Source organism: Capricornis sumatraensis, chromosome 11 (genome assembly GCF_032405125.1).
Source record: "Capricornis sumatraensis isolate serow.1 chromosome 11, serow.2, whole genome shotgun sequence".
NCBI classification, from domain to species: Eukaryota; Metazoa; Chordata; class Mammalia; order Artiodactyla; family Bovidae; genus Capricornis; species Capricornis sumatraensis.
In genome coordinates this window covers 87,901,857-87,925,932 of record NC_091079.1, presented here as the reverse complement: position 1 = coordinate 87,925,932, position 24,076 = coordinate 87,901,857, and the positions used below count along the sequence as shown (strand labels likewise).

General features: G+C 39.4%; 1 protein-coding gene across 2 annotated transcripts; it reads right to left on the bottom strand.

Moving 5' to 3' along the window:
* Nucleotides 1–23,696, bottom strand: CFAP418 (cilia and flagella associated protein 418). 2 transcript variants are annotated; one of them, XM_068983768.1, is made up of 6 exons: nt 23,542–23,696; nt 18,895–18,982; nt 16,528–16,592; nt 15,935–16,000; nt 8,253–8,348; nt 1–2,291 (listed from the first exon to the last, which is right to left on the bottom strand). In XM_068983768.1, the coding sequence occupies exons 1-6, from the start codon at nt 23,694–23,696 to the stop codon at nt 2,138–2,140; spliced, it is 624 nt and encodes a 207-aa protein (XP_068839869.1). In that variant the 3' UTR covers nt 1–2,137. The 2 variants fall into 2 exon arrangements, with proteins under 2 accessions (XP_068839869.1, XP_068839870.1); XM_068983769.1 differs by lacking the exon at nt 8,253–8,348.
* Between the last annotated feature and the right edge of the window lie 380 nt (nt 23,697–24,076).

Here is a 24,076-nt window from a genome sequence, read left to right as displayed (position 1 = left end):
AAACAGACACTTGCTGGGACCTTCTTGGTGGTCCAGCAGTTAAGAATTCATGCAATGCAGGAGACTCAGGCTTGATCCCTGATCCAGAAACTAAGAGCCCCCATGTTGCCAAGCAACCAAGCCTGTGCACCACAACTACCGAGCCAGCACTAGGGCTCTACAACTAGATAAACAAGTGGGTTTGTTACATACTGTATTTCAATAAAACTTTAATTAAAAAAAATAAGATACTTGAAGGTAGTAGAAAATTATTATAAATATTGAAAACAAATGGGCAAAACATCTTGAAAGCTTTATAGACTTTGCATTTAAAAATTATAATTGATTACAAGCTACACTCTTCTACATTGACAGTAAAGTAGCTGTGTTTTGGCTAATAAGTTACAACTGGTACTAGTCTACTCATTTGTATATAAACATATACTTTCTACATTTCAGATTAAAAATTATGCAATATTAAAAAGCTTATAAAGTAAATTACCAACAAAAATATGAACTCATTTACACATTTCTGACATTGGGGAATTAATTATTATAACTATTATGTTATGGACTGCTACACATGGGCAATATATCTAAGTTACAGAATAGTTATAATGAAATAATAAAAGCAAAAAATTCAAATCCATAATTTAGCAAATTTGCTCATTTAAATTAAAAAAAAAATCACCATTATGACTAAATGTGCCAAATTCCATGAGGTCCTGAATGTGTGGATCTTGCTGCTCTGCTTTTTTTTGCAATAGGCAATTCAACCCAGATCCTCCTACGTTTCTGATAAAATTTTAGGGGATAAAACACTTTTATTGAAAGACAAGATCTGTAAACATATCCTTAATATAAAAATGTGAGCATCTACCAGTGAGATGTATCCTGTTAGTATACTAGACTGACTTACTAGAGTAAGTTATACACATATGCAAAAGTGTCACGGTTAGGAGAAGGATTTGAATGACCAGATCTTTCTTTGCTTGAGTAAAATGGCTGAAACAGATTCAGTATAAGACTAAACAGATCATAACTGTATTTGGTTAATCCCTTTAAGGAAGCCTTGTGTCACATATCTGAACTGCATAATAGACACATGTGGTGAAGAGCATCTGGCAAACTGGAATCTCCTGATGAGGCTGGGAGCTGGTAATTTTGAGGTAACCACTTTTCCAAATGTGCTGCTTTGTAGGATTCCTCAAGTCTTAGTCATATTAAGGAGCCCAACAGGTTACCTGCTGGTTCAGCTATGCTTTATTTCTCTTTTCATGTAGTTATCTAATGAACAGCATGTCAACCTGATCCTACCAGAAAAATCAACAGGCTGCCTAAGAAAATATCTTACTTGCTGTTCTCTTTACTTAATGGAGTTTTAGGGCATTAAAGGCAAGAAGATATTGGAAAATCCAGCAATGATCCATATCAGGATTTTTCCTTCTAGTTTTAGGTGCATCAAAAAAACCTTTTTAATATAGAAATGAATATTTGCTAAAATACAAAACTAGATACCTTTTGATATCTAAATGAACAAAAGGAGGAGAAATAAATTAAAACTGGTAATATATACTTACTATTGTGCATAGAATTGCTTTGAATTTGTGAAGTAAGATCAGATACAGGCAGTGTTTTCACCTACAATTCACCCACACTCTTGAAAACCCTTTCCTCAGTCACTGACTATATGGATTCTGATGTGTCTAAATTATGATTTTTGCTAACAGCAGATCTGACCAGAGCAGGTGACATGTACCCCCCTCAGTGACCTCTCTGCAGGGCCAGCTTTATCCCCTTTAACTGCTATAAAGAGGAATACTCATGCTAAGTGTATTAGCAGTCAGGAGTACGGCAATTAATAGTGAATGGCTATGTATCTGTATGAAACTCCAGGAGACAACCTAGCAAAGAAGTATTTGGATAACCTGTTACCTTACTAAGTGAAATGCTCATATATCAGAAAGGAATAATTCCAAAATGTTAAAGCACATTATCTTCCCAAGTCCATTTAGTCCTTGAAAATTTGTACAGTCATTAAATGAAATTTTGTCTTTTCCAAAGGGCATGATACTATGTACCTTTACCTAAACACTGTGGTGATGAATAGAGACTGCGCTCATGAATGCAGCTGTCTGAATGTAGGAAGTCTGGATCCTTAGTGTTTGCCACAAACCCAGCGAAGCTGATGGTCGGTCTGAAGGTCAGTCAGTTCTTCAACAGCTCTCCAGCTGCACTGGCAGGCGTATGCTCGTGTTCCTTTCTTTTTTACCAGCTTTGTTTTTAATTTGTGGAATTCTGGCATATTGTTCCTGTTGGTAAAACAAGAAGGTTTTAGTATAATAGCTTTGTTCAGTGCTTAATGACTTAGAAAAAGAAAAGAAATCCTCATTGCTTTATTTTCCAATCTTTACAGTCAAACACTAAACTACTCAGAGTTTTCCCATGCAAAACAGGAGAAGCGCTTTGGTGTTCTCTTTCTGAGGGTTTCAGTATTTTAAAATGGTAATCCTCTACGTCTGTTTACTAGGGCTGCTGTAGAACACAGTGACGTAAGGAGCTGAAGAATCACTGATTCGTCCCATCAGAGGCAACATGAAGTAAGAACAGAGTGGAACAGACGGCGGTTCATCTCCAACCTCAAATACTCACCTGTGCCATATTTTAAAAGCCTGCACATGGAGGGCATGTAAGAGGCATAAAGTTAACAGGCTTCTGATATGTTAACTACAGAAATTTTTCATTAATAGAGAAAAAGTGCTTGTTATTTCTATGTGTTGGATTCATATTGTATCTCATTTGTTTCAATTTGTTCTTATTCACTTATAGTATCAGGAAAAAAAGAAAGTCTCTCCTGAAATAAATGTCAATAATTTTAACATAATTGCGTCAATGGGCAGAACTCATGAAAAATGATAACCATCTGACTTGGTGCTATAAAAAAGACTACAGAAATTAATTCATAGAAATTAATAGAAAATCAACTATGATTTTCACAGTTCATGTACTGAATTTATGTAACTATTCCATGGCAAAAGAAGATGAAAAAATTCCAAGTGGAATGCTGAAAAAATACACAGTAAAAATGAAATATAGTACAAATTAAAAAAAAAAAAGACAGTGCTGTTATTTGATGTTTGCAAAGGAAAGCAGGGTACGAAGTGCCCTCTGGCGGCCAGTGGGCACCACACACAGCACCGCACAAAATTCAGGGACAAGTTTGACATCAACAAAAACCTGAGAGGCTTTCCAAGGCCAAGGGTCTGACTTCAGGAAACTGAGACTTTGACCAGCTCAACGACTCAGCTAAGGTTACAGTGAGACAGGGGAAGGAAGGAAGAAGTTTTATGGGAAAGAGAACAGCCGAATAAAACTAAATATGTTTGATTAAAACTAAATGGCTACAAAAAAAACAAAAACAAAAAACCCTAAATGGCTATGTGAAGAAGTGTTCTTTATTCAATCTGTAATATATTTTGACAAACTTAACATCTGACACTTGATTGGATTGAATCCTTACAGATTTCAGGAACAGGAATCACAAAGGCCAAGGAACTAATTAATTAATACATTTCACGTAGTGCATTATTTTAAAAGCTTTGAAAGAAAATATCATTATTTTCCATAAAGGAAATACAATTTAATAGAAAAATAAGAGCATTTTATTTAGCTATTGGTGGCTCACACGGTAAAGCGTCTGCCTGCAATGCGGGTTCGATTTCTGGGTTGGGAAGATACCCTGGAGAAGGAAATGGCGATCCACTCTAGCACTCTTGCCTGGAAAATCCCACGGACGGAGGAGCCTGATAGGCTACAGTCCATGGGGTTGCAAAGAGTCGGACAAGACTGAGCGACTTCACTTTCACTATTTAGCTATTACAGCAGGATGGTCAAGTATAGCTTACATTTCTTTTAGAAAGTTCTAGAACTTATCAAAGCTAGGCTACACTTACTGCCCTCACTTGTAAGATAAGGACAATGAAACAACTAAAACGGTTTTTACTGTATAACCAACATGCAGATTGGTATCACTAAAAATGAATGGCTCCCAATGTCCTGCTGGGCATTCAGGGATACTCTTAGAACTTTTACATTGTCTTCGGTCATCACCTACTTCTGGTTTCCCCAGTGATCATTTCCCATCCTCCTCAAGTGTTTCATCTCCCCTCTACTTCTCTACTTTCAAGCAGATCACATCTTCATTCACAAAACCAGGCAATGAGATGTGAAAAGGCTTCCGTTTCCTAGCTTTCCCCCCAAACACATCAGCATATGACCACCTTCTACCCAGGCACAGAGGAGGCCTCTTCCTACCCACAGCTCACTTCCATCAGCACTCTGCACCAAAGCCTCTAGGACCTTGATACTCACATAACCTCCCCTTCCAATGTCTTCCCTCCCCTCTGCAATATAAACATCAAAGCATCTCCTATCTTAACTAAATGAGCCTTTAACTCTGCATTCAGTGACAGGTTTCCAAGTCACCTTTCTGGGCAACATCTTCCAGTCTCATGGTTCTGACTACCACTGTACAGACATTTCTTATCTGAGCTTCTGAGCCACAGGTTCATCAGCTCCCATAATGAACGTATAGACTCCTTCAAAACTGTTCTTAAATTCTATCAATGGACTGTATCATGGCCCATGTTAGTAAACCAAGACAGAAATCTAGGACCCATCCTGGGTGACATTTGTCTCTCATCTTCCACAGTCAGGATTACCTCTAAAATAGCACTCGAATCCATCTCTGGTCTAACTCAGATCCTCATTTCCTTCCCACTGGATTACCACAATATCTGCAATCAGTTCAGTTCAGTCGCTCAGTCGTGTCCGACTCTTGGCGACCCCATGAATTGCAGCATGCCAGGCCTCCCTGTCCATCACCAACTCCCGGAGTTCACCCAAACTCATGTCCATCGAGTCGGTGATGCCATCCAGCCATCTCAGCCTCTGTCATCCACTTTTACTCCTGCCCCTAATCCCTCCCAGCATCAGAGTCTTTTCCAGTGGGTCAACTCTTCACATGAGGTGGCCAAAGTATTGGAGTTTCAGCTTCAGCATCATTCCTTCCAAAGAAATCCCAGGGCTTATCTCCTTCAGAATGGACTGGTTGGATCTCCTGGCAGTCCAAGGGCCTCTCAAGAGTCTTCTCCAACACCACAGTTCAAAAGCATCAATTCTTCGGTGCTCAGCTTTCTTCACAGTCCAACTCTTACACGCATACATGACCCCTGGAAAAACCATAGCCTTGACTAGACGGACCTTTGTTGGCAAAGTAATGTCTCTGCTTCTGAATATGCTACCTAGGTTGGTCATAACTTTCCTTCCAAGGAGTAAGTGTCTTTTAATTTTATGGCTGCAATCACCATCTGCAGTGATTTTGGAGCCCCAAAAAATAAAGTCTGACACTGTTTCCACTGTTTCCCCATGTATTTCCCATGAAGTGATGGGACCAGATGCCATGATCTCAGGAATCACTAATTCCTGTGATTCTAAACTGGTCTGGTTCCCATAAATAGTGAGCAATCTTTCATAAATTCAAATATTCAGCTCTCTTCCCTGATTAAAAACCTTCAGTGGTTATCCATTGCCTAAAAAAATTAAGTCCAAATTCCTCAGCACTTCTTCTATGCCTCTGCTCTTTTTGATCTCTTGCTCCTACTTCACCTCGCCAAGTTCTGCTCTTATATCCAAAACTCCACACAGTCCAAACTGCTTGGAAGTTGCCAGACACACCATGCGGTTTCACCCGTGTCTTTAAAAATATCCCCTAAAAGAACACCAGTGTCCATCTGGCTTGCCAGGCAAACTCCTGGTTATCCTTCAAGGCTCTGAGGCTTTTTCTGATACCTCAGGGGGGAATGCATCCACCTTGCCCTGTGAAACTCCTCTTTCACATTTATCATGTGATGTTGTAACAGTGTCTCTCTTTCTCAAAACTGAGCATTGCTTGAGAGCAGGCACTGTGTCCTATTCATCTTGTGAGCCTGGTATTTAACAACGTTACAGGCTAGGTCCTAAAGAAAGCCTGATAAAAAGAAATGCTAGTAAGCTCTACAAAATATATCGATGATCTATATCCTGATGGGGATTCACAGCCTCTCCTTTATTTGTTCCATTCTCTTACCTCCCAAACATATTCCCAAGCATCCTGAGGCCTGAGATGGTATTTTCTACTGATTTCAATAACTACTCATCATTCTTATTTTAAACACTGTATTCAGTATGCTGTGTAAAAATAAATCACAATAAACATCATCTATTTTTAATAATGTAATGAATCTTCTAGCTCTATCTAGAAGTCTGTAGTTTTTAAAAACCAGGTTGCTCACAGCTACGGGCTTCCTAGGTGGTGCTCGTGGCAAAGAACCTGCCTGTCGATGCAGGAGATGCAAGAAATGTGGGTCCGATTCCTGGCTTGGGATGATCTCCTGGAGTAAGGGATAGCAACTTGCTGCAGCATTCTTGCCTGGAAAATTCCGTGGACAGAGGAGCCTGGCGGGCTACAGTCTATGGGGTCACAAAGAGTAGGACATGACTGAGCGAGTAAGCACAACAGCAACAAGCAGATCTACAGTAAACCAACTGCGCTTGCTCTCGATAACTCAGAGACACTCTAAGTTCCTCAAGGACAACTAAATCACCAACAAGCTTCCTTTATGCCTGTGCTCACTGACGTTTTGATGGTATACGCATTCTATTATACTAGTTTTATAAAAATTGATGGTTCATCTTAGCGAAATATGTGGACTATTCCCCATGCACTGCATCAACTAGAAGAAAGCATAGAGCAGAGGGCTTAGATAAGTCAGAAAAGATGAAATGAATCTGAAATTAAAAGCTAACTTTTCCAACAATGGGATTAAAAAGTGGACTAACACAAATCCAGGTCAGGTATAAGGGCTCCTGACCTGGATTTGGGGATGACACTAGGCTTTTTTGGGGTTGGGGACCATGAAATCTCTCAAATTGTAATTTTTCTATGTATTTACATATTTGAGTTTTTCTTTGCATATATGGAGAGGATTCAAAGTTTTCACAAGATTTTCAGAACATTTCTTGCTGTGAAAAGTTTAAAAACTCTTACATTAACCCTAGAGGAGACTCCTATAGATTTACATGAGAACAGCTACCAGAAAGGTGTGAAGAAAGCCATGCACCAGTTTCCTATGCTACAGAAGAGTGCTGTAATAATTCTGATTACTTGTATCTGAGAATATATTCTTTGTTTAGGCATAGGTTTGGGGGCCCCAAAATGCATGATATATGTACTTTACTAATTTTTAGCCCTTAATTTTTATTTGAAAATGTGAAGGTATAGCTCAAATATATATATATATATATTTTTTTTTTCAAATATATTTTTATAACTTAAAAGTATTAGGCATTCATGGGACTTCCCTGGTGGTCCTGTGGTTAAGACTCTGAGCTCCTAATGCAGGGGGCTTGGGTCTGATCCCTGGTCAGGGAACTAGATCCCACATGTCACAAAGTACAGCCAAAAAAAAAATATTAGGCATTCAGTAAGTATTACAAAAACATGAGTAAGACATTATCTCAACCACAAGGAGGGAGGCAGACATATACAAACCTAAGAGCTTTTCAACCTTTTATTACAGTTAAGTACTGTAACAGGTACAAAGTGCTATGGACACATGAAAAAGGATGAGTTTAATTCCAAGCTGAGAGAGTGGTACGGGAATCATGGAAAATGAGCAACGAATTGTACCAAGGGACATGCAGGGTTTAGGTAGATAAAATGGTGGGAAGGTACCCCAAGAGGTGGAGAGTTTACCCCAAGTCACAGGGAATGGGAGCACTGAGTGCTCTGACGTAGCTATAATCTTGCAAAGGTGAAGACTATATGGTGGAAAGACAAACAAAGCTGGGTGATAGACAGATGGGGACTGACTCGTGGAGGGTCTCATATGCCATGCTAAGGAATTTGGACACTATTCTGTAAGCAGAGGGGTTTGGGGCAAGAGAATGGCATACTCAGAGTTATGCTTTAATTCTCGGCAAGTGAAGGGTGGTCTGGAAAAAGAGACTATGCTCAGGAAAAATAGTGAGGAGGCTACTTCTGAACTCCTGTCCAGAACTAACATGTCCTTAATTAGGCTGACAGCACAGATGGAAAGGAGATGATGTGAGAAATATCAAAGAGTGCAGGTCACACAATCTGGCCAAGGCCACCAAGAGGCATCACAGCACAATAAGAAATATAAAGTTGCATTAAGTACATTTTTCACAGAGTGAAGTTTTTAGAAACATACCTGAAAAACAGGTAATCACATGATCTGTCCCACCTATAGTCATCGTAGCTTTCTACCCAGAAATCACAGGCTGTACAACGCAGATGGTCACATGCTCTGTTCAGAGAAAAAGAACTGTACATTAGAAATGATTGGTAAGTTTAAATTTGAAGAGTTTAAATCTGGGACCTCCCTGGTGGTCCAGTGGCTAAGACTCCATGCTCCCAATACAGGGGGCCCAGGTTCCATTTCTGGTCAGGGAACTAGATCCCACATGCTGCAGCTAAGACCTGATGCAGCCAAATAAATAAAATATTTTAAAAATGTGAAAATCTGCTGCATTTATTCATAGACTATACCATACATTACAGATTACTGAGTAAACAACAGAGACACAAAGATGAATCTGATTATAAATTTTTATACTAATGGACTGATTACCTATTTGAATTTTTAGGTTAAATTTCTGCATAAACCTACCTATTTTACTAAGATCTTACATACTGATATATATACACACACATATATATTTACAGATTTAAAGAAAAAAACTGATATGTAGATCTTTTAGTTTTTAAATTGCACCTAAGTAGATCTTCACTTAAGATAACTTTTTAAGTGTTTCCCTTCCTAATGAAAATTTCAGGGTTGCCACACTGTATTGAAATGAATCTGTCTCTCCTGTAAGTGCTGGGACAATATCTTATTTGCTTCTGTTTTCCCACTACTTTGTATTAATGTATTCATTCATTCACTTAAAAAATATTTACTGAAAGCCTACTATGTGCTGGTGAGATTCTGTCCTCATATAGCTTAGATTCTAATTCAAGAATAAACAATACTTACAATAACTAAATTATATACTATGTTAGATGATAAAAATGCTTTAAATAAAATAAAAAGTAGAGTCAAGTCAATAAAACTGGAAGCACTGGGAGGAACTGTACTGTAATTTTAAATACAGTGGTCTGCATAGGTTTCACTGGGAAGGTATGTCTACATAAGCAGTTTCTTTAGATGAAGTGGTAGTTGTAAAGCAAGTGGGACTAGGAAATGGTTATATTTAAAACAGATGGAAAAAGAGCAGGCTTGTATGTTGATGGCAGAGATGTAGTAAAGGGCCAAATGCTGCTGATGAAAGAGGACAGAACTGCTAAAACGATACTTAGCACATAACAGGTAGTCAGTGACAACCTGAGGAACTGAAATGCCATGCAAATCTCAAAATTCATGTACTATACGGTAACATCAGGATTAAAACGATAACATACAATGAGAATTATTAATTGCTGCTGCAAACAATTTGACTTGTATAGTAACTGTGATTTAAAGAAATCTCCATTGTTTGAAGTATTTTAAAACTAGAATCAATATACATTTGATCATCTAAAAATTATAAGGAAATAAGGGTTTTCTAAGATACCAAAAACAAAGTGAAAAGACCATTAATAGAGTGAAAGAAAACATCTTTAACACATAATCAAATACTTATACTGACAAACAGTGCTTACAAATGACAAAAATGAAAAAAACCTAAAATATACTCTCACTAATATAGGTAGCATAGATGAATGGTTAAGAGTGTAGACAGGATTGCCTAGGTTCAAATGCTGATTCCCCAGCTGTGTAATTATAGTCAAGTAACTTAACTTTTCTGTGACTCAGTTTCCTTATCTCTTAAATGGTGATAATACTTACACGCTCACAATTAGGAGGAGCTAGCCAAGCTAATACTGATAATCCTTATAACAGTGGGTGGCACATAGCATTTGTTAAAGTTAAAACACATATAAAGAATTAAAATTTAAAGCAACTATGGAATATATATTTAAACCAATTATGTTAGCAAAAATTAGCACTCTCAGACATTTATGGTGGGTATGTAAACTTCTAACCTTTTGGGGAAAACCTTGGTATAATTTTAAAATTAAAATTATACCTAGCTGTTGTGCCAGCAATCCCGTTTTGGGGAATCTACAAATAAAAGTACCAGAATATAGGCATGTATCTCAAGAATTTCTACTGCAGTATTGTTGAGATGGCAGAAAAACAGGATATCACCTGTATAGCTATCCAAGAGGGAAAAGATTGAATAACATTTATACTATGGAATATCAGGTAGTTGATAAAGGGAGACAGATAATTACATTTACTTATTGACCTAAAGGTGCACAAAGCTAGGTGCACAATAACATATATAGCATGATGCTGTTTTTGTAAAATCTACTGCCCAGATTTTCCTGTACAGGTGTTCATAAGTTTATAAAAACATTTTGCTGTTGTTCAGTCACTCAGTCCTGTCTGACTCTTTGTGACCCCATGGACTGCAGCATGCCAGCTCCCCCTGTCCTTCACCATCTCCAAGACTTTGTCCAAACTCATGTCCATTGAGTCAGTGATGCCATCCAACCATCTCGTCCTCTGTTGTCTCCTCCTGCCTTCAATCTTTCCCAGCATCAGGGTCTTTTCTAATGAGTCGGCTCTTTGTAACAGGTGGCCAAAGTATTAAAGCTTCAGTTTCAGAATCAGTCCTTTCAATCAATAGTTAGGGTTGATTTCCTTTAGGATTGACTGGTTTGATCTCCTTGCTGTCCAAGGGACTCTCAAGAGTCTTCTCTAGCACTACAGTTGGAAAGCATCAATTTTTCGGCACTCAGCCTTCTTTATGGTTCAATTTTCATATCTGTATGTGACTACTGGAAAAACCATAGCTTTGATTATACGAACTTCTGTTGGCAAAGGGATGTCTCTGCTTTTTAATATCCTGTCTAAGTTTGGAAGGAGATTGTTATCTTTCTCCTTATACACTTTGACTTTTGTTTTTATTTTTTTCAATAAACATATAATACTTCTGAAATTAAAAAATAAAGTCCATCATTTTATTTTTTTATTTCCCTCTAAAATTCAGATATGTCAACTTCAAAACTGCAAATATATTTTAGCCTGAAAGTTTGATAATGCTTTATATTTCTAAAAATATTAATTATAACAATAACTAAACATTTAAAATCTATACAAGCTTGAAAAACAATTCCATATTTTCTTTTGAACTGTTAGAAACCTATGAAATTGAATTTGTACATATGGAAATTCAACACACTTATATTTGTACACATCTGAACTTGGATTTTGAATGTACAGGTCAGGAAAATGCAAAATGATGGTTCCCAAAGCTGCTATAACTGGCTTTCTTATGCATATGTAGTTTATTACATGACTGCACAGAGTGTTAACTTTAATGCCTTAATACATATGTGCAATTTGGCTGAATTACTGCTGTTGTGGGAACTATAATTTAGAATTTCCTGACATTTTGTATGTGTAAAATTTCAACCATAATGTTAAATACAGCTTTTTAATTTAAAATTTAGTAGTTTATTCAAATCTATTCACACTACCACATTTTCCTACAAACACTGTCCTCTGAGAAACATAAAACTAACTTGCAGCTAAGAAATCATCCTGCTGCTACGATTCACTCTATTAGATCATAATTAGTACCAGTCTATGGAATACTCCAGGCTTGCAAGTAGTTTAAAAAATGAGCAGGGCAAAATTCAGTTTGGCTTGAAAATAACGCTTTGGCTTTATCTATACCTTATCAATGCCACCATGCTTTGCTATTACTCTTCCTCCTTCCCACCAGCTGGGTAAAAGACTCAAATCTTTGCACTCTAAAATCATTCAGGATTACGCTCAAACTTGAGCTTCATCCAAAATCAAACCGATCTAACGGGTACAGCAGGCCCTCCTTTACACCCTCGGCATGTACACCAGTGCTTATTTTCAGAGCTTAAATATATTTTTCTTTCCTAACTATATATAAAAGAATATCTAACACAAACTCATGGTTCCAATTAAAGATACCTGTCAGGTCTTTCCTCTAAAATGTGAGGAAATACAAACATGAAGGTATCACCAATGGCTTTGTCCTTTTATCTGGCTAGTAAGTAAAAAGATGTTAGCGGTGGGAATGTCCATAACACAGCCCAATGCCGTCTTCTGCACAGACTCTGTGGTTCTCAGTCAGATCTACACCGTGCACTGGGGAGTCCTGCTGTTTGGGCAGTTGGAAAATAACAGTTACAGTAGCAGAAGAGCTTCCTTCTTGCATACATTATATAATCAACTGGTATACTAGAAAACATAATGGACTAGGAATCAAATTACACAGTTGAGTCCTTGCCTTGGGCAAGGAACAGGACTTGGGAGTCATTTTTGACAACTTTCTCTCTGACCTCCAATAGCCATTTAATCACTGAATTCTGTCATTTATGTACTTTAAGTATCTCAAGTGAGAGCCCTTTCCCTACAGCCACTGCCAGCACTTAGGTCACCGCGGCCATCACTGTCTCTTTCCTGGACCACTGCTAACTACTGCTTGTTGACTGGTCTTCCAGTGTTCTCTCCTGTCTTGTCCTTCCAAGTTCCAATCCATTTTCTACTCTAGAACCAAAATTTCTTTAGAAACACAAATATGATTATGTCACCTTTATTTGCTTAAAACAAAACAAAAAACAAACCTAACAACCCAATGGCTTCCACTGCCCTAGGACTTATGTTTCTAAAATCCTCTTCAGGGCCCCAAACCAAACATCCTTTGACTGCCAGCTCCTTCCAGAGCCACCCTTTCCCCCACTCAACACACTCCAGCCCACCTGGCTGCTCCCTTTCTCCAGAACCTCTGGCTTCTCAAGCTCAGGATGACCTAGCATGGTGTGCCCATCTAATGCAGTGTGTCTTCATTTAACAGGGTGGTGCCAATGGTCCCCTCTCTTTGCTTACCTCCTACTTATCGCATCATAGTCTGATTAAATATTATTAGCTTAGGAAAGCATTCCCTAACCTTTCATATTAGCTAGAATGCCAATTATCTATGTGTATAGCATTCTGCACTTATCTTTTATATTACATATTATGTGGAAATTAAATAGTTATTTGTAGAATTAAAGTCTCTTTCCTTATCTATACTAAAAGCTCATTGAGGGAAGGGAAGTGTTCATTTATTTGTTTGCCACAAGGTATTCACTTAAAACCTAGGACTTAGCAAGAACATGATGAATTAGTACATGTTTAACGAAAATAACACCAGTGCTTCCTCATTTATAAAATGGGGTTAAAAATTCTTGTTCTATCTGCAACTTGGTTTTTTTCCGTGAGCAGATGAACCAATACACATATACAAAAAAAGTACTCTGGACAGTATAATGTACTTCACACATGTAATGATTTACATGCACATGAATATGTACGTGCTTATCTTTCTGTGGGTGCTGATCTGTGTCATGAAGAGGGTGGTCAATGATTAATATCTTCGTGATGCGTGAAGAAGATCTGTGAATATAAACATTTACCTGTGCATATACATGCAAATTGCATGTGGTAAGTATGTTTTCCATTCTAGACAGGGAAAAAATGTAAAAATACTCAAAGGCAGAAAAATGTTAAGTGGAAAGTATTAATAGAAGCGTAACAAGTGTTCTACTGGAAGTAGAGTATCTGACCTAAGCTTCAACTGGAGGTAAAAGAACTGAAAAAAGAAGAGGAAGAACAAGGACAACAATTTAGTAAAGCAAACAATGAGTTTAGAGTTAATATGAGACAGATGTCAGCTCTCATTTTCCTTCTGAACAGGGGAGAGGTGCTCAAGACTGTATGTGAGGGATCTTTTCTCTAATGCTCTATGTGGGTGAGACTACAGGAGATACAAGTGGATGGTAACTAGGAGACCCTCGCTGTATAGTTCACGGGTGACTTGAGAGAAGCCTGGATCCAAAGCAGAGTGGTCTGGCAATGGCTGAGACAAGTCCAACTGGGCTCACACGGGTAAGTCGGGACTGATAGCAACCAGACAGAATTCTTCTCTAAGGGCAGTCTGTGTCTCTAATTCTTTGTACAGACAGTCCTCAACGCAGGATGAGTCAGGTGCTATCAACACTTATTTACAGCCCTCACGGCAAGCATCATTCCTGTGGGCTGCTGCAGCCTGTCCACAGCCTGGTCTTCCTGGTCTAGGCTGCCTCAGATCCCAAATTTCCCTCTGGTCCCACAGCCCTTTTTTCTGGGCCTCCAAGGTCTAGGCCAGCTGCACCCTTCAACAATGTCTTTTTGGATCACACTTTTATTATTCAATACAATGATTATCTCTCCTGAAGTGTGATTGTGTAGTCATATAGCACAGTCTTTCATTTCTTAAAAAATTACCAGAAAAAGTGTTTTAGAAATAATTAGACAAAACATAGTAATTTAGTTAAGTAGGCTTCTGTAAAAGTAGAATCAAATTTATCAGGACAGTAAAATGATTTGCTGAACTATTTAATAATAAACAAGACATGGAAACAACCTAAATGTCTATTGCCAGATGACTGGATGAAGATGTGGTACATTAACACAATGGACTTCCCTGGTGGCTCGGATGGTAAAGCATCTGCCTACAATGTGGGAGACCCGGGTTCGATCCCTGGGTAACGAAATGGCAACCCACTCCAGTACTCTTGCCTGGAAAATAACATGGATGGAGGAGCCTGGTAAGCTATAGTCCATAGGGCTGCAAACAGTCGGAGACGACTGAGTGACATCACTTCACCTCACATATGCACAACGGAATACTACTCAGCCACAATAAAGAACGAAATAAGGCCATTTGCAGTAACATGGATGGGCCTAGAGATTATCATACTAAATGAAATAAGTTAGAAACAGAAAAACAATTACCGTATGATATCACTTATATGTGGAATCAAAAATATGACACAAATGAACTAATCTCGGTAACAAACAGACTCACAGACAAGAGAACAGACTTTGGGTGTCAAGGAGAAGGGGTGGGGGGAGATGGCTTGGGAGTTTGGGACTAGCACATGCCAACTATTATACATAAAATGGACGAACAACAAGGTACTCCTACTGTATAGCATAGGGAACTATATTCAGTACTCTGTGATAAACCGTAATAGAAAAGAACATGAAAAAGAATGCATATATACGTACAATTGAATCACTTTGCTGGATAGGAGAAATTAACATTGTAAACGACTATACTTCAATAAAAAAAGATTTACTAAAGATCAGTCCGTTTCCCCACTTTACGACAAATGACAGTGGAGTAGCCTGGGAGTCTGAGGGGGCTTGGGACAGGCAGTACCGTGACTGTAAGACCACCCTGAACAAGGTCCTGAGTGAGACACTGGGTAAAAGGTGGGCTGGGGAAGAGACGCCAAAAGGAGGGCTTCTGCTTTTGAAATATGTAAAATCAAGAGACTATGCCTAAGAACTCTTTGGTACTCCAGACCTGCAGCTTCTCACGCTGCTTGGCCCAGGCAGGGTGCATAACACACCATATAGTGCGTGGCTGTGTTCCCCTGTCTACTCACTGGCCTCCAGCGCCTGGAGGGAAACAGGGCAAAGCAGAAGCTCAGCTCCCGGTGTCCTGTGGAAACCAAGCTGGGATGGAAGTGACCCAGCCACGTTAAGTGGATCTCAGAGAAGGTGTCAACACAATGAACACCACATACCCAACATCACAGCTTTCACAACTATCACCTACGCATAATATGCATTTCAGGAAAGTGTCCTCAGACTGGCTAACAAAACATACCTCTTATGATGAAACAGACTCATGCCAAGATGATAAGAACTATGTTCCAACAGGGTATCAATTGGGAAAGACCTAATTAATGTGTACTCTATTTCTGACATCTTACCTCTGTGAAGTATTTGTCCCAATCCCACATGGAACAGTGCTTCCGCCAATGTACACTGGGCTGCAGCTAGACGTGTTCAACAGAGGGGAGAAAAATAAAACCAAAACATAAAAGAGGGATGAGAAGTTAATTTGGCCTCATTGACTCTATATTATTGAAATCAAATTGTATATTTTCCTGAGCAAGTCATTTATTATAAGGAAGAGGTATTCATTCCAGGGTCAGTGCTTTATTGGATAAAACCTGTACATTCAGGACCACTCAAAGAGTTAAAATGAGTCAGAGGAAAATGTGTTTGCCAAATAATGTAAGGGACAAAGTAAATACTGAAGAGTATAACAGCACATTAATTCTGAGAAACTGTTCACACTTTTTTTCACACAGCAGAAAATTATTTACAACAGCAATAACCTCCCATTCAAGTTCCTTTGCGCTAAGGAGTCACAGACCATAAGAGCACCAAAAACGCTGCAATTCAGTCTTTCCCCTGAAAACTAACCAGTGCTTTGTTGCTCAATGTTGCTAAATGGTAACAAAATCTACTAGACCGTGCTTACCATTGGGTGTAATTTACTGAAGCAATCCCGACTTACCTTTTACCAAGGCCTTGAATGGAAGCTCTGACAGATGTGTTACCTGAAGATTTAGATTTTAATTTCTGTTAAAAAAACCAAAATAATAAAAGACCACAGGTAACTTAGATAATTGTAACATGAAAACTAATATTTGTTATAACAAAAGTATTTAAAAATGGCTTAAATAAAAATTTCCTATGATTTTAAAGTTTCAGAAATAAAAACAATGATCAAAACCTTTTAAAAGCAAAAGGGAAGTAGACCTCCCTGAGGAATTTACAAATTACTATGCTAACATTTAGTCTAGAAAATTGACATACTGCCATTATTAGCAAGCTAAGATTTAGAGTCACTTTATAACTCTTCAGTTAATACTAGACTTCAGTGATTTAATATGAAGGGTCTGCTATTTAAAACTTCATCCTGGAAAAATGCAATTGAGGAAAAAAACCTCAGACTCATTTTAAAGGCTGTGAATGGTACTCACCTGAACTAAAAATAAATTAACCAAACTCCTGGGTAACTTCAGGAATATTAGTTTTGATCAAACGGAATGGTATCAACCATTATATATTCAATGAAAATGTAGAGCTACCAAGTCACAACCATACAGTAGTTCCTATATAGTTACATAACATCATCATTAGCAAGCATTTATTAAGTGTTAACTGGTATAAGGTACCAAACAACATATGCCAACCACATACTAGGACCACCGCCAAGGAGAGGAAATGAGAAGGAGAAAAGGCAGTTTAAACTATGCAGAGACATGCCATCATTTTACCTAGTAGGTGAGGAAATTTAATGGAGGCAAAATACTTTGTTTTACTATTTTCTCTTAACTCTTTTATTTGTTAAATAAACAGAACTGGAAACATTTTTGGTGCATATCTGAAAAATACTAATGTGCCTGAGTCTCTTTTTGTCTTTGGAAGCATGCTCCATGTGCCATCCTGGCTCACGTTTATGACTCAAAGCTGGCACACTGGGACATCTGCAGTTGTTTCTGGGCTTTCCTGGGTGAGTCTGAAAATGGTTAATGAACAAAATAACTGGCAAGTAACATAATACTGTAAGTCAACTATGAGTGAGTGAGTGAAGTCGCTCAGTCGTGTCCGACTCTTTGTGACCCTGTGGACTGTAGCCTACCAGGCTTCTCCGTCCATGGGATTCTCCAGGCAAGAATACTGGAGTGGGTTACCATTTACTTTAACTTTAAAAAAAAAAAAAAAAAGAAAGAAAAACACAGCACAATGGGTGAGCAATGGGGGAGGGAGTATTGTTCTCAGGAGCATGATCTGGCCTCTTAGGATAAGCTGGGCACGGACTGGCAATTCACACTTCTTTTCTCATCCAGTCAATGTTTGACATCAATCTGCTTTTCTCCAGAAGTTTACTTGGGTTGCTTTCTCTCCTGCAGGTTGGAAAACTGAATGTAATAACTAACTTCAAAAAGGGAACATACAAAGACTTCCTTGGTGGTCCAGTGGTTAAGACTCCAAGTTCTGAATGCAAGGGGTATGGGTTCAACCCCTCGTCAGGGAACTAAGATTCTGCATGCTGCAACGTGCAGCCAAACAAGTAAATAAAATCTGATTCCTCACCCTCAAAAAAAGGGGAGCACACAGAAGAAATGTATAAAAGTATATTTCTTCATGATTATAAAAGCTATTTTTGTTTCAAATTATCTTCTCTAATACTTCTTTAGAAAAGTATTCTCTTCTCTTTCCGAAATGCCTTGATCTAAAGATATATAGCTTCTGGTAGTTCAGTGGCACTTTCACTACTGTGGCCCGGGTTCACTTCCCAGTGGGGGAATTAAAGTCCCGCAAGCCACGCAGCGTGACCAAAAAAAAAAAATACAAACGAGTAAATCTGGCAAAATGTTAGGGTATGTTCAGTATGAGTAGTAAATATACAGGTGGCTGTTACATTATTTTACAAGCTTTTATAAAGTTGTCATAGATACACAAGTATTTAAAAAATTAACATATTACCAACTCACTCATTAGTTCAGGGATGAGAGCAATGGCAAAGCATCTGAGATGCTAAGCACATTCCTATAATGCAAGCTGATTTTAATCTTTTAGAGGAGTGCTCTTAGAGTCTACAAATAAATACAAGTAATCAACTTCATCTGTAAGTTGCATTTTGTTCAACAGCTTTTCTAATTTATCATTCTTGATGAGAAATAAACAGCAAAACACACACAGTTTCTAATACTTCTTTCCTGTATAAATCTAACTGGAATAATTTCTTTAAACAATTTTACTTCTCATAATTCAGGACTATAGATACTTGTAAATTCTATAAGCTTTCAGATTATTCTAAACATGTCTTGAGATATTGAAAGAATTGCTGTTACCTTTACGACATTTTACTTACAAAGTGTTTTTTGTCGAAGTGGGGCTCTTCAAATATTTCATTAATAACACTGTCAAGATCATCTTCTTTTTCAAATGTTTCTGCTGATCTGAAAAAACAAACAACAACAAAAAAACAAGAAAACATTTGAAGCTTAAGTGCAGATAAAGTCAGTCAAGAATCCGAAGAGTTCTGTTTCAATAAAGTCTATTATTAGAGTTGATAACAAAAGGACAAACGTGATGTAATTTTTTGTATTATGGGCGCAGCCCAAGTTTCTTGAGAAAAAGATGTAGTTTATTGAGTACAAATTCACATGTGTACTTTTACATACTTAAAATATAACATTTAAAGCCATATGATATATAAGAGAAAGGTAGGTATGTACTTTTTTAAATTACATCAACCGCTTATTTAAGAATAAAAAATATGTACAATTATAAGTAAAACCTGAGAATTATAAGCAAAGATAATTTTCATATGTCTAATTTTCCCCTAAGGGTTCCATTGTAAGTCAAAAAATAGTCTCTTTACTACAGGAGCCAAAGGTTATATAACCAAACGATCAATGACAAACCCACACAGAACAGTGTTAGTTGCTTGACGGAGTACCTCAACTACCTCTTTATCTTCTGCAGGTAAAGCCATCACAGGATTACTGACAAACTGTTACTGCATGGGACTTCTATTTAACAGCTAACATTTACTAAATGCTGGAGAAGGAAATGTCAACCCACTCCAGTATTCTTGCCTAGAGAATACCATGGACAGAGGAGCTTGGTGGGCTGCTGTCCATGGGGTCACACAGAGTCGGCCACAACTAAAGTGACTTCATGCATGCATTGGAGAAGGACATGGCAACCCACTCTGGTATTCTTGCCTGGAGAATCTCAGGCATGGAGAGCCTGGTAGGCTGCCGTCTATGGGGTTGCACAGAGTCGGACACGACTTAGTGACTAAACCACCACCATACTGGCTTCTTGCCAAGGATGCTTTCCCACCATACTGGTTTCTTGCCAAGGATGCTTTCCTCTTCACAGAAGCAGTAGTTTTTATCCATTGTTCTACCTCCTTACAAGTATTAATATACTGGATTTAGCATCAGCTGGTGACCTGGCTGAGGGCTTCTTCTTCTAGAAATACTGACATTTGGACCAGATCATTCTTTGACGTGTGTGCCACAGCGGCAGGCTTGTGCACAGTAGGATGTTTCATAGCATCCCTGACTTCTACCCACTAGATGCCAGTAGCACACCCTTCCCCAGTTGTGACAATCAAAAAATGCCATTGTCAAATGCCCCGTGAGTGGTAAAGTCATCAACAGTTGAGAACTATCCACCTAGTTTAAATTAAGCTTATGGAATTTAAGCTTAAATTAAATTTCCATAAGCTGTTGTGGAAAAACCCAAAAGAACTTTTTGGCCAACTCAATATTTAATCTCTCTGAATCACCTGCAATGCAGGAGACCACGGTTCGATTCCTGGGTTGGGAATTTCCCCTGGAGAAGGGATGGGTACCCATGCCACTATTCTTGGCTTCCCTGGTGGCTCAGAGGGTAAAGGGTTTGTTTCTTGGGCTCCCCTGGCGGCTTAGACGGTAAAAAGAATCTGCCTGCAATGTAGGAGACCTGGGTTCCATCCCTGGGTTGGGAAGATGCCCTGGAGGAGGGCTTGGCAACCTATTCCAGTATTCTTGCCTGGAGAATCTTTGTGGACAGAGGAGCCTGGTGGCCTACAGTCCATGGGGTCTCAAAAGGTCAGACATGACTAAGTGACTAAGCACACAGAACCTCAGACATTTTGTGTGTAACAAGCAGATCTAGACAACTATTTAAAACTTCTTCCAGGTGTAATATTCCGTCTCTGGCCTCTATATCCCTCAACTACAATGAAGCTTCCTTTTCGCCCCCAAAGTCTCTACTGCCCAAATCATTACATTCAATGGCCTTTCTCAGTAACAATCCTTTTTAATCTTTCAGAAGCACCTGACACTTGGGTACCAGTTCCTTCAATTTCTATTGTGACAGCAGGTTGCTAAAATTCTCCCTGAGAAATCCTCTCCTTTGGTTTTCAGAGTGTTCTCTCTGGATTCCCCTCTCCCCTGCAGTTTCACAATTTCAAGAATCAGATGCATTCAAATGTTATCAGTCTCCTCAGTACTCTTAGGGGTTCGAACTGCCAGCTTACATTAAGACTCTGGTCTGTTATCAGAGTACACAATTTTACGATGTCTATGCTTGCCTATGTTTTCCTACAGAAGTGGGAAAACAATGCCATCATTTCACTGAGAAAGCATATACATTTTAAAGAATGGTATAATGTTTGGTTTTTTGATGCTACAATACAATAATCTTTATCAAAGGTTAATAAATAGCTATTGGTTCTCTGACTTTGCTTCTTATATTGAATCTTGATTTAAAATATAGTTTCTGTCAAAAATAAAATACATATTCTACATAATACAGACAATTGGGGTTTAACACTTGAGCCACAATTAAATGTGAAAGGTATACAAAAAAGCTTTTATCTAGGTGTACAATGTCCTGGTAGACTTGGAAATATGAACTTGGGCAAGTAACTATTTTTCTAAGTCTTTGTTTGGTCAGTAAAATGAGTGTAATAATAGCATTCACTTCATAAGGATTTGGAAATTAAATAACACACATAAGGCTCTTAGTATACAGAAAGGATTCAATAAAGTTGGTTATTATTATACCTATTATCAAGAGATTATGATATTATCTGTAAATATTAGCAGCTGTTCCTGATATCCAGATGTGGCATAGTCATATATTAGTTGCAGAATTGTCATTTTAAAGACACAGTTCCAGTATTTTAACTCTTTTAAGAAAAAGAGATACAAGTAAATCACTATACAATTGGCAGGTAGTCTCCTATTAATAAGTTCATAATATAAGTAGGTTCCTAACTTTCTGGTATCAATTTTGGCTCAGGACAAAATTTAATGTTTGTCATTATATACTGCATTTATATTTAAGTTTAGGGTCTTTGTTGGTGCTTTCTGTGCAATTTACCTTTAAAAATATACTGCCAAGTGAAAAGTTTTAACATGTGAATAACTGTAGTACTGGCTTGCTACAGCTTCTGTAAATGTATTATTGAAGAATTTGACTTAGTATGGTGGGATGGGGTGCGAGGATTATGGTGGATTTTACAGAGAGAGAGAGGCATAAAAGGACCTGTGCTTGGAAAGGATCTGTCCATCTTACTAATCCTTACCATTTTCAGCAGCCAGCTCCAAGTCATCCTGTCCCTCTGTGCTAGTTCTCCTAAGATGAATAGGCTCTGGAAGGCTCTTTGATAAATTCTCTCCCCCCTCAAAGGAGTGAATAAAAAGAACCAAGAAACTGCAAGGTAACACTGCTGTAGGACAGGAATGGTAGATCTGCTGGAAATCAGTACAGAAGGATGTCCAGCCTTTAAGATAACAATATACAAATTAATGAGAGTCATATTTACATATACAGTCAAGTGAGCCCATTCAAAGCAGTCATTTTAGTTGGCTCAACATTTATTTCTTAGAATGCTGCCCAGCACTCAACTAATTTTAAGAACTTCTGTTTCTGAACTTTAGACTCTGGAACGTTTTTATTGTGACAGTGAGTTTTTAAACAAACATATGTCATCAGAGGTAAATCTAGTAAATTGGGAAGCAATGGTGCTGGGCTCTGGGAAATCACACAGAGGTACACAAAAACAAAACCAAACCCACAGATGCAACCGTCAATGAACAAGACTGACTCTCTTAGTTTGCTCCAAAGCTGCCTCCGTGTAATTCCACAAGAGTTTCCAAGAGATTCAAGCAAGAGTTATTGCAGAGCCTCTCAAGTTATCACTTTGAAGGCCTATACTCACTCTGGCAAAAATGGAACTGAGGGGAAGTGGAGATAAGAAGAAAGTCACTGCTATTTAATAATTACACAGAAAAAAAAAAAAGACTGACAAATATGAAAGGTACTTTCTGGATCAAAAACCAAGACTTTAAGAAATTTCCCCAAATTTCAATTTGGATGCCTGAGATCCTCTGGGACCCTTAGTTAGGGCCCTGGGTAGAAGGATGGTGGTGGGATTAATAGAGTGTGACCAGTAACTACACCTTTTATCTGAAATCCAACCTCATTCAATTCTGAGCTTCAAAGGGAAAAACAACAACAAATGATGGACTAGAATGCAAACGTTTTCTCCAGCAGCTGGCCCAAGGATTGTTCTGCCTGGGGCATGGGGTCCCCGCACCTGAAAAGGGGACGAGAATCACTCACGCAGACGTAGGCCCGGGTCACCGTGACCCCCTTGGGGTTCTAGAGCAGGGGCCTAAGCTGCACCCTCTCTGCCCCACTGGCAGCCCCGGGGACGCGTCCGGGTGGAACACACCTGGGGAAGCCGCGGGCTTTCAGAGGCGGGGCCTGCTCGGGGGCGGAGTCGGGCCTCGGGGAGAGATGCTAAGATCCTCGAGGACGAGGCGCGGGAGTACGTGCGGCCCCGGAGAGTGAGGAACTGAGGGTCTGGGCCGGAACGCGGAGAGGAGCTGGAGGTCGTGGGCGGGGGTGAGTGGGTGGGCGTACGTTTCTTTCGGTCTGGCGGCGGAGGGGTGGCCTTAGGGCCTGGAGCAGGCTTCACCACAACAGCCCACCCCTCCCGCCTGTTAACCTGAGATTCTCTTTCGCCTCGGCTCGGTTCTGGTCGTTGCCGAAGAAGCCGCCGCCGCCGCCTCTGGGCCGCTCGACCGTACCCAGTCTCAGTGGGTCTGGTCGGCAAAACTTGGACTCCACCTCATCCAAGAGCTCGTCCAGGCCCTCCGCCATCTTGTATTCTCACGTCTTGCTCCCGGGTCGCTCTGGCACCCGGTGGTTTCCAGGGGCAACGCGAGGACGGCCCCCCCATCCCTCCCGAGGCGCGCTCCTCGTCGCCCCCGCGCATGCGCGCGCCGTTTCCGAGCCTCGCGAGGCTTGGTTGCTGACAGGCTCGCGCGGAAAGACTCGGTGGGGTCGCGAGGCCCCCGGGCTGCGCCAACGTTCCGGCGCCGGGGCGGGAGGTCGGCGCTGTCTGTTTCTGCGCTGCTGGCTTTCCTGTTTCCGATTGTCTGAAGTGTTTTGTCCCGTCTCCCGTTCCTCCTGGACTCAGGTTGTAACCACAATCGCCCGACTCCCTAGCTCTGTCATCGCCTCCTCGTCCAGTCCCCTTG

Coding starts and splice junctions, on each gene's coding strand:
- CFAP418 (XM_068983768.1), bottom strand. CDS start 23,696: ATGGCGGAGGGCCTGGACGAGCTCTTGGATGAGGTGGAGTCCAAGTTT. Junction 18,983..23,541: donor GAGGCGAAAGAGAATCTCAG/GTTAACAGGCGG, acceptor TTGTTTTTTCAG/ATCAGCAGAAACATTTGAAA. Junction 2,292..8,252: donor TGTGATTACCTGTTTTTCAG/GTATGTTTCTAA, acceptor TTTTACCAACAG/GAACAATATGCCAGAATTCC.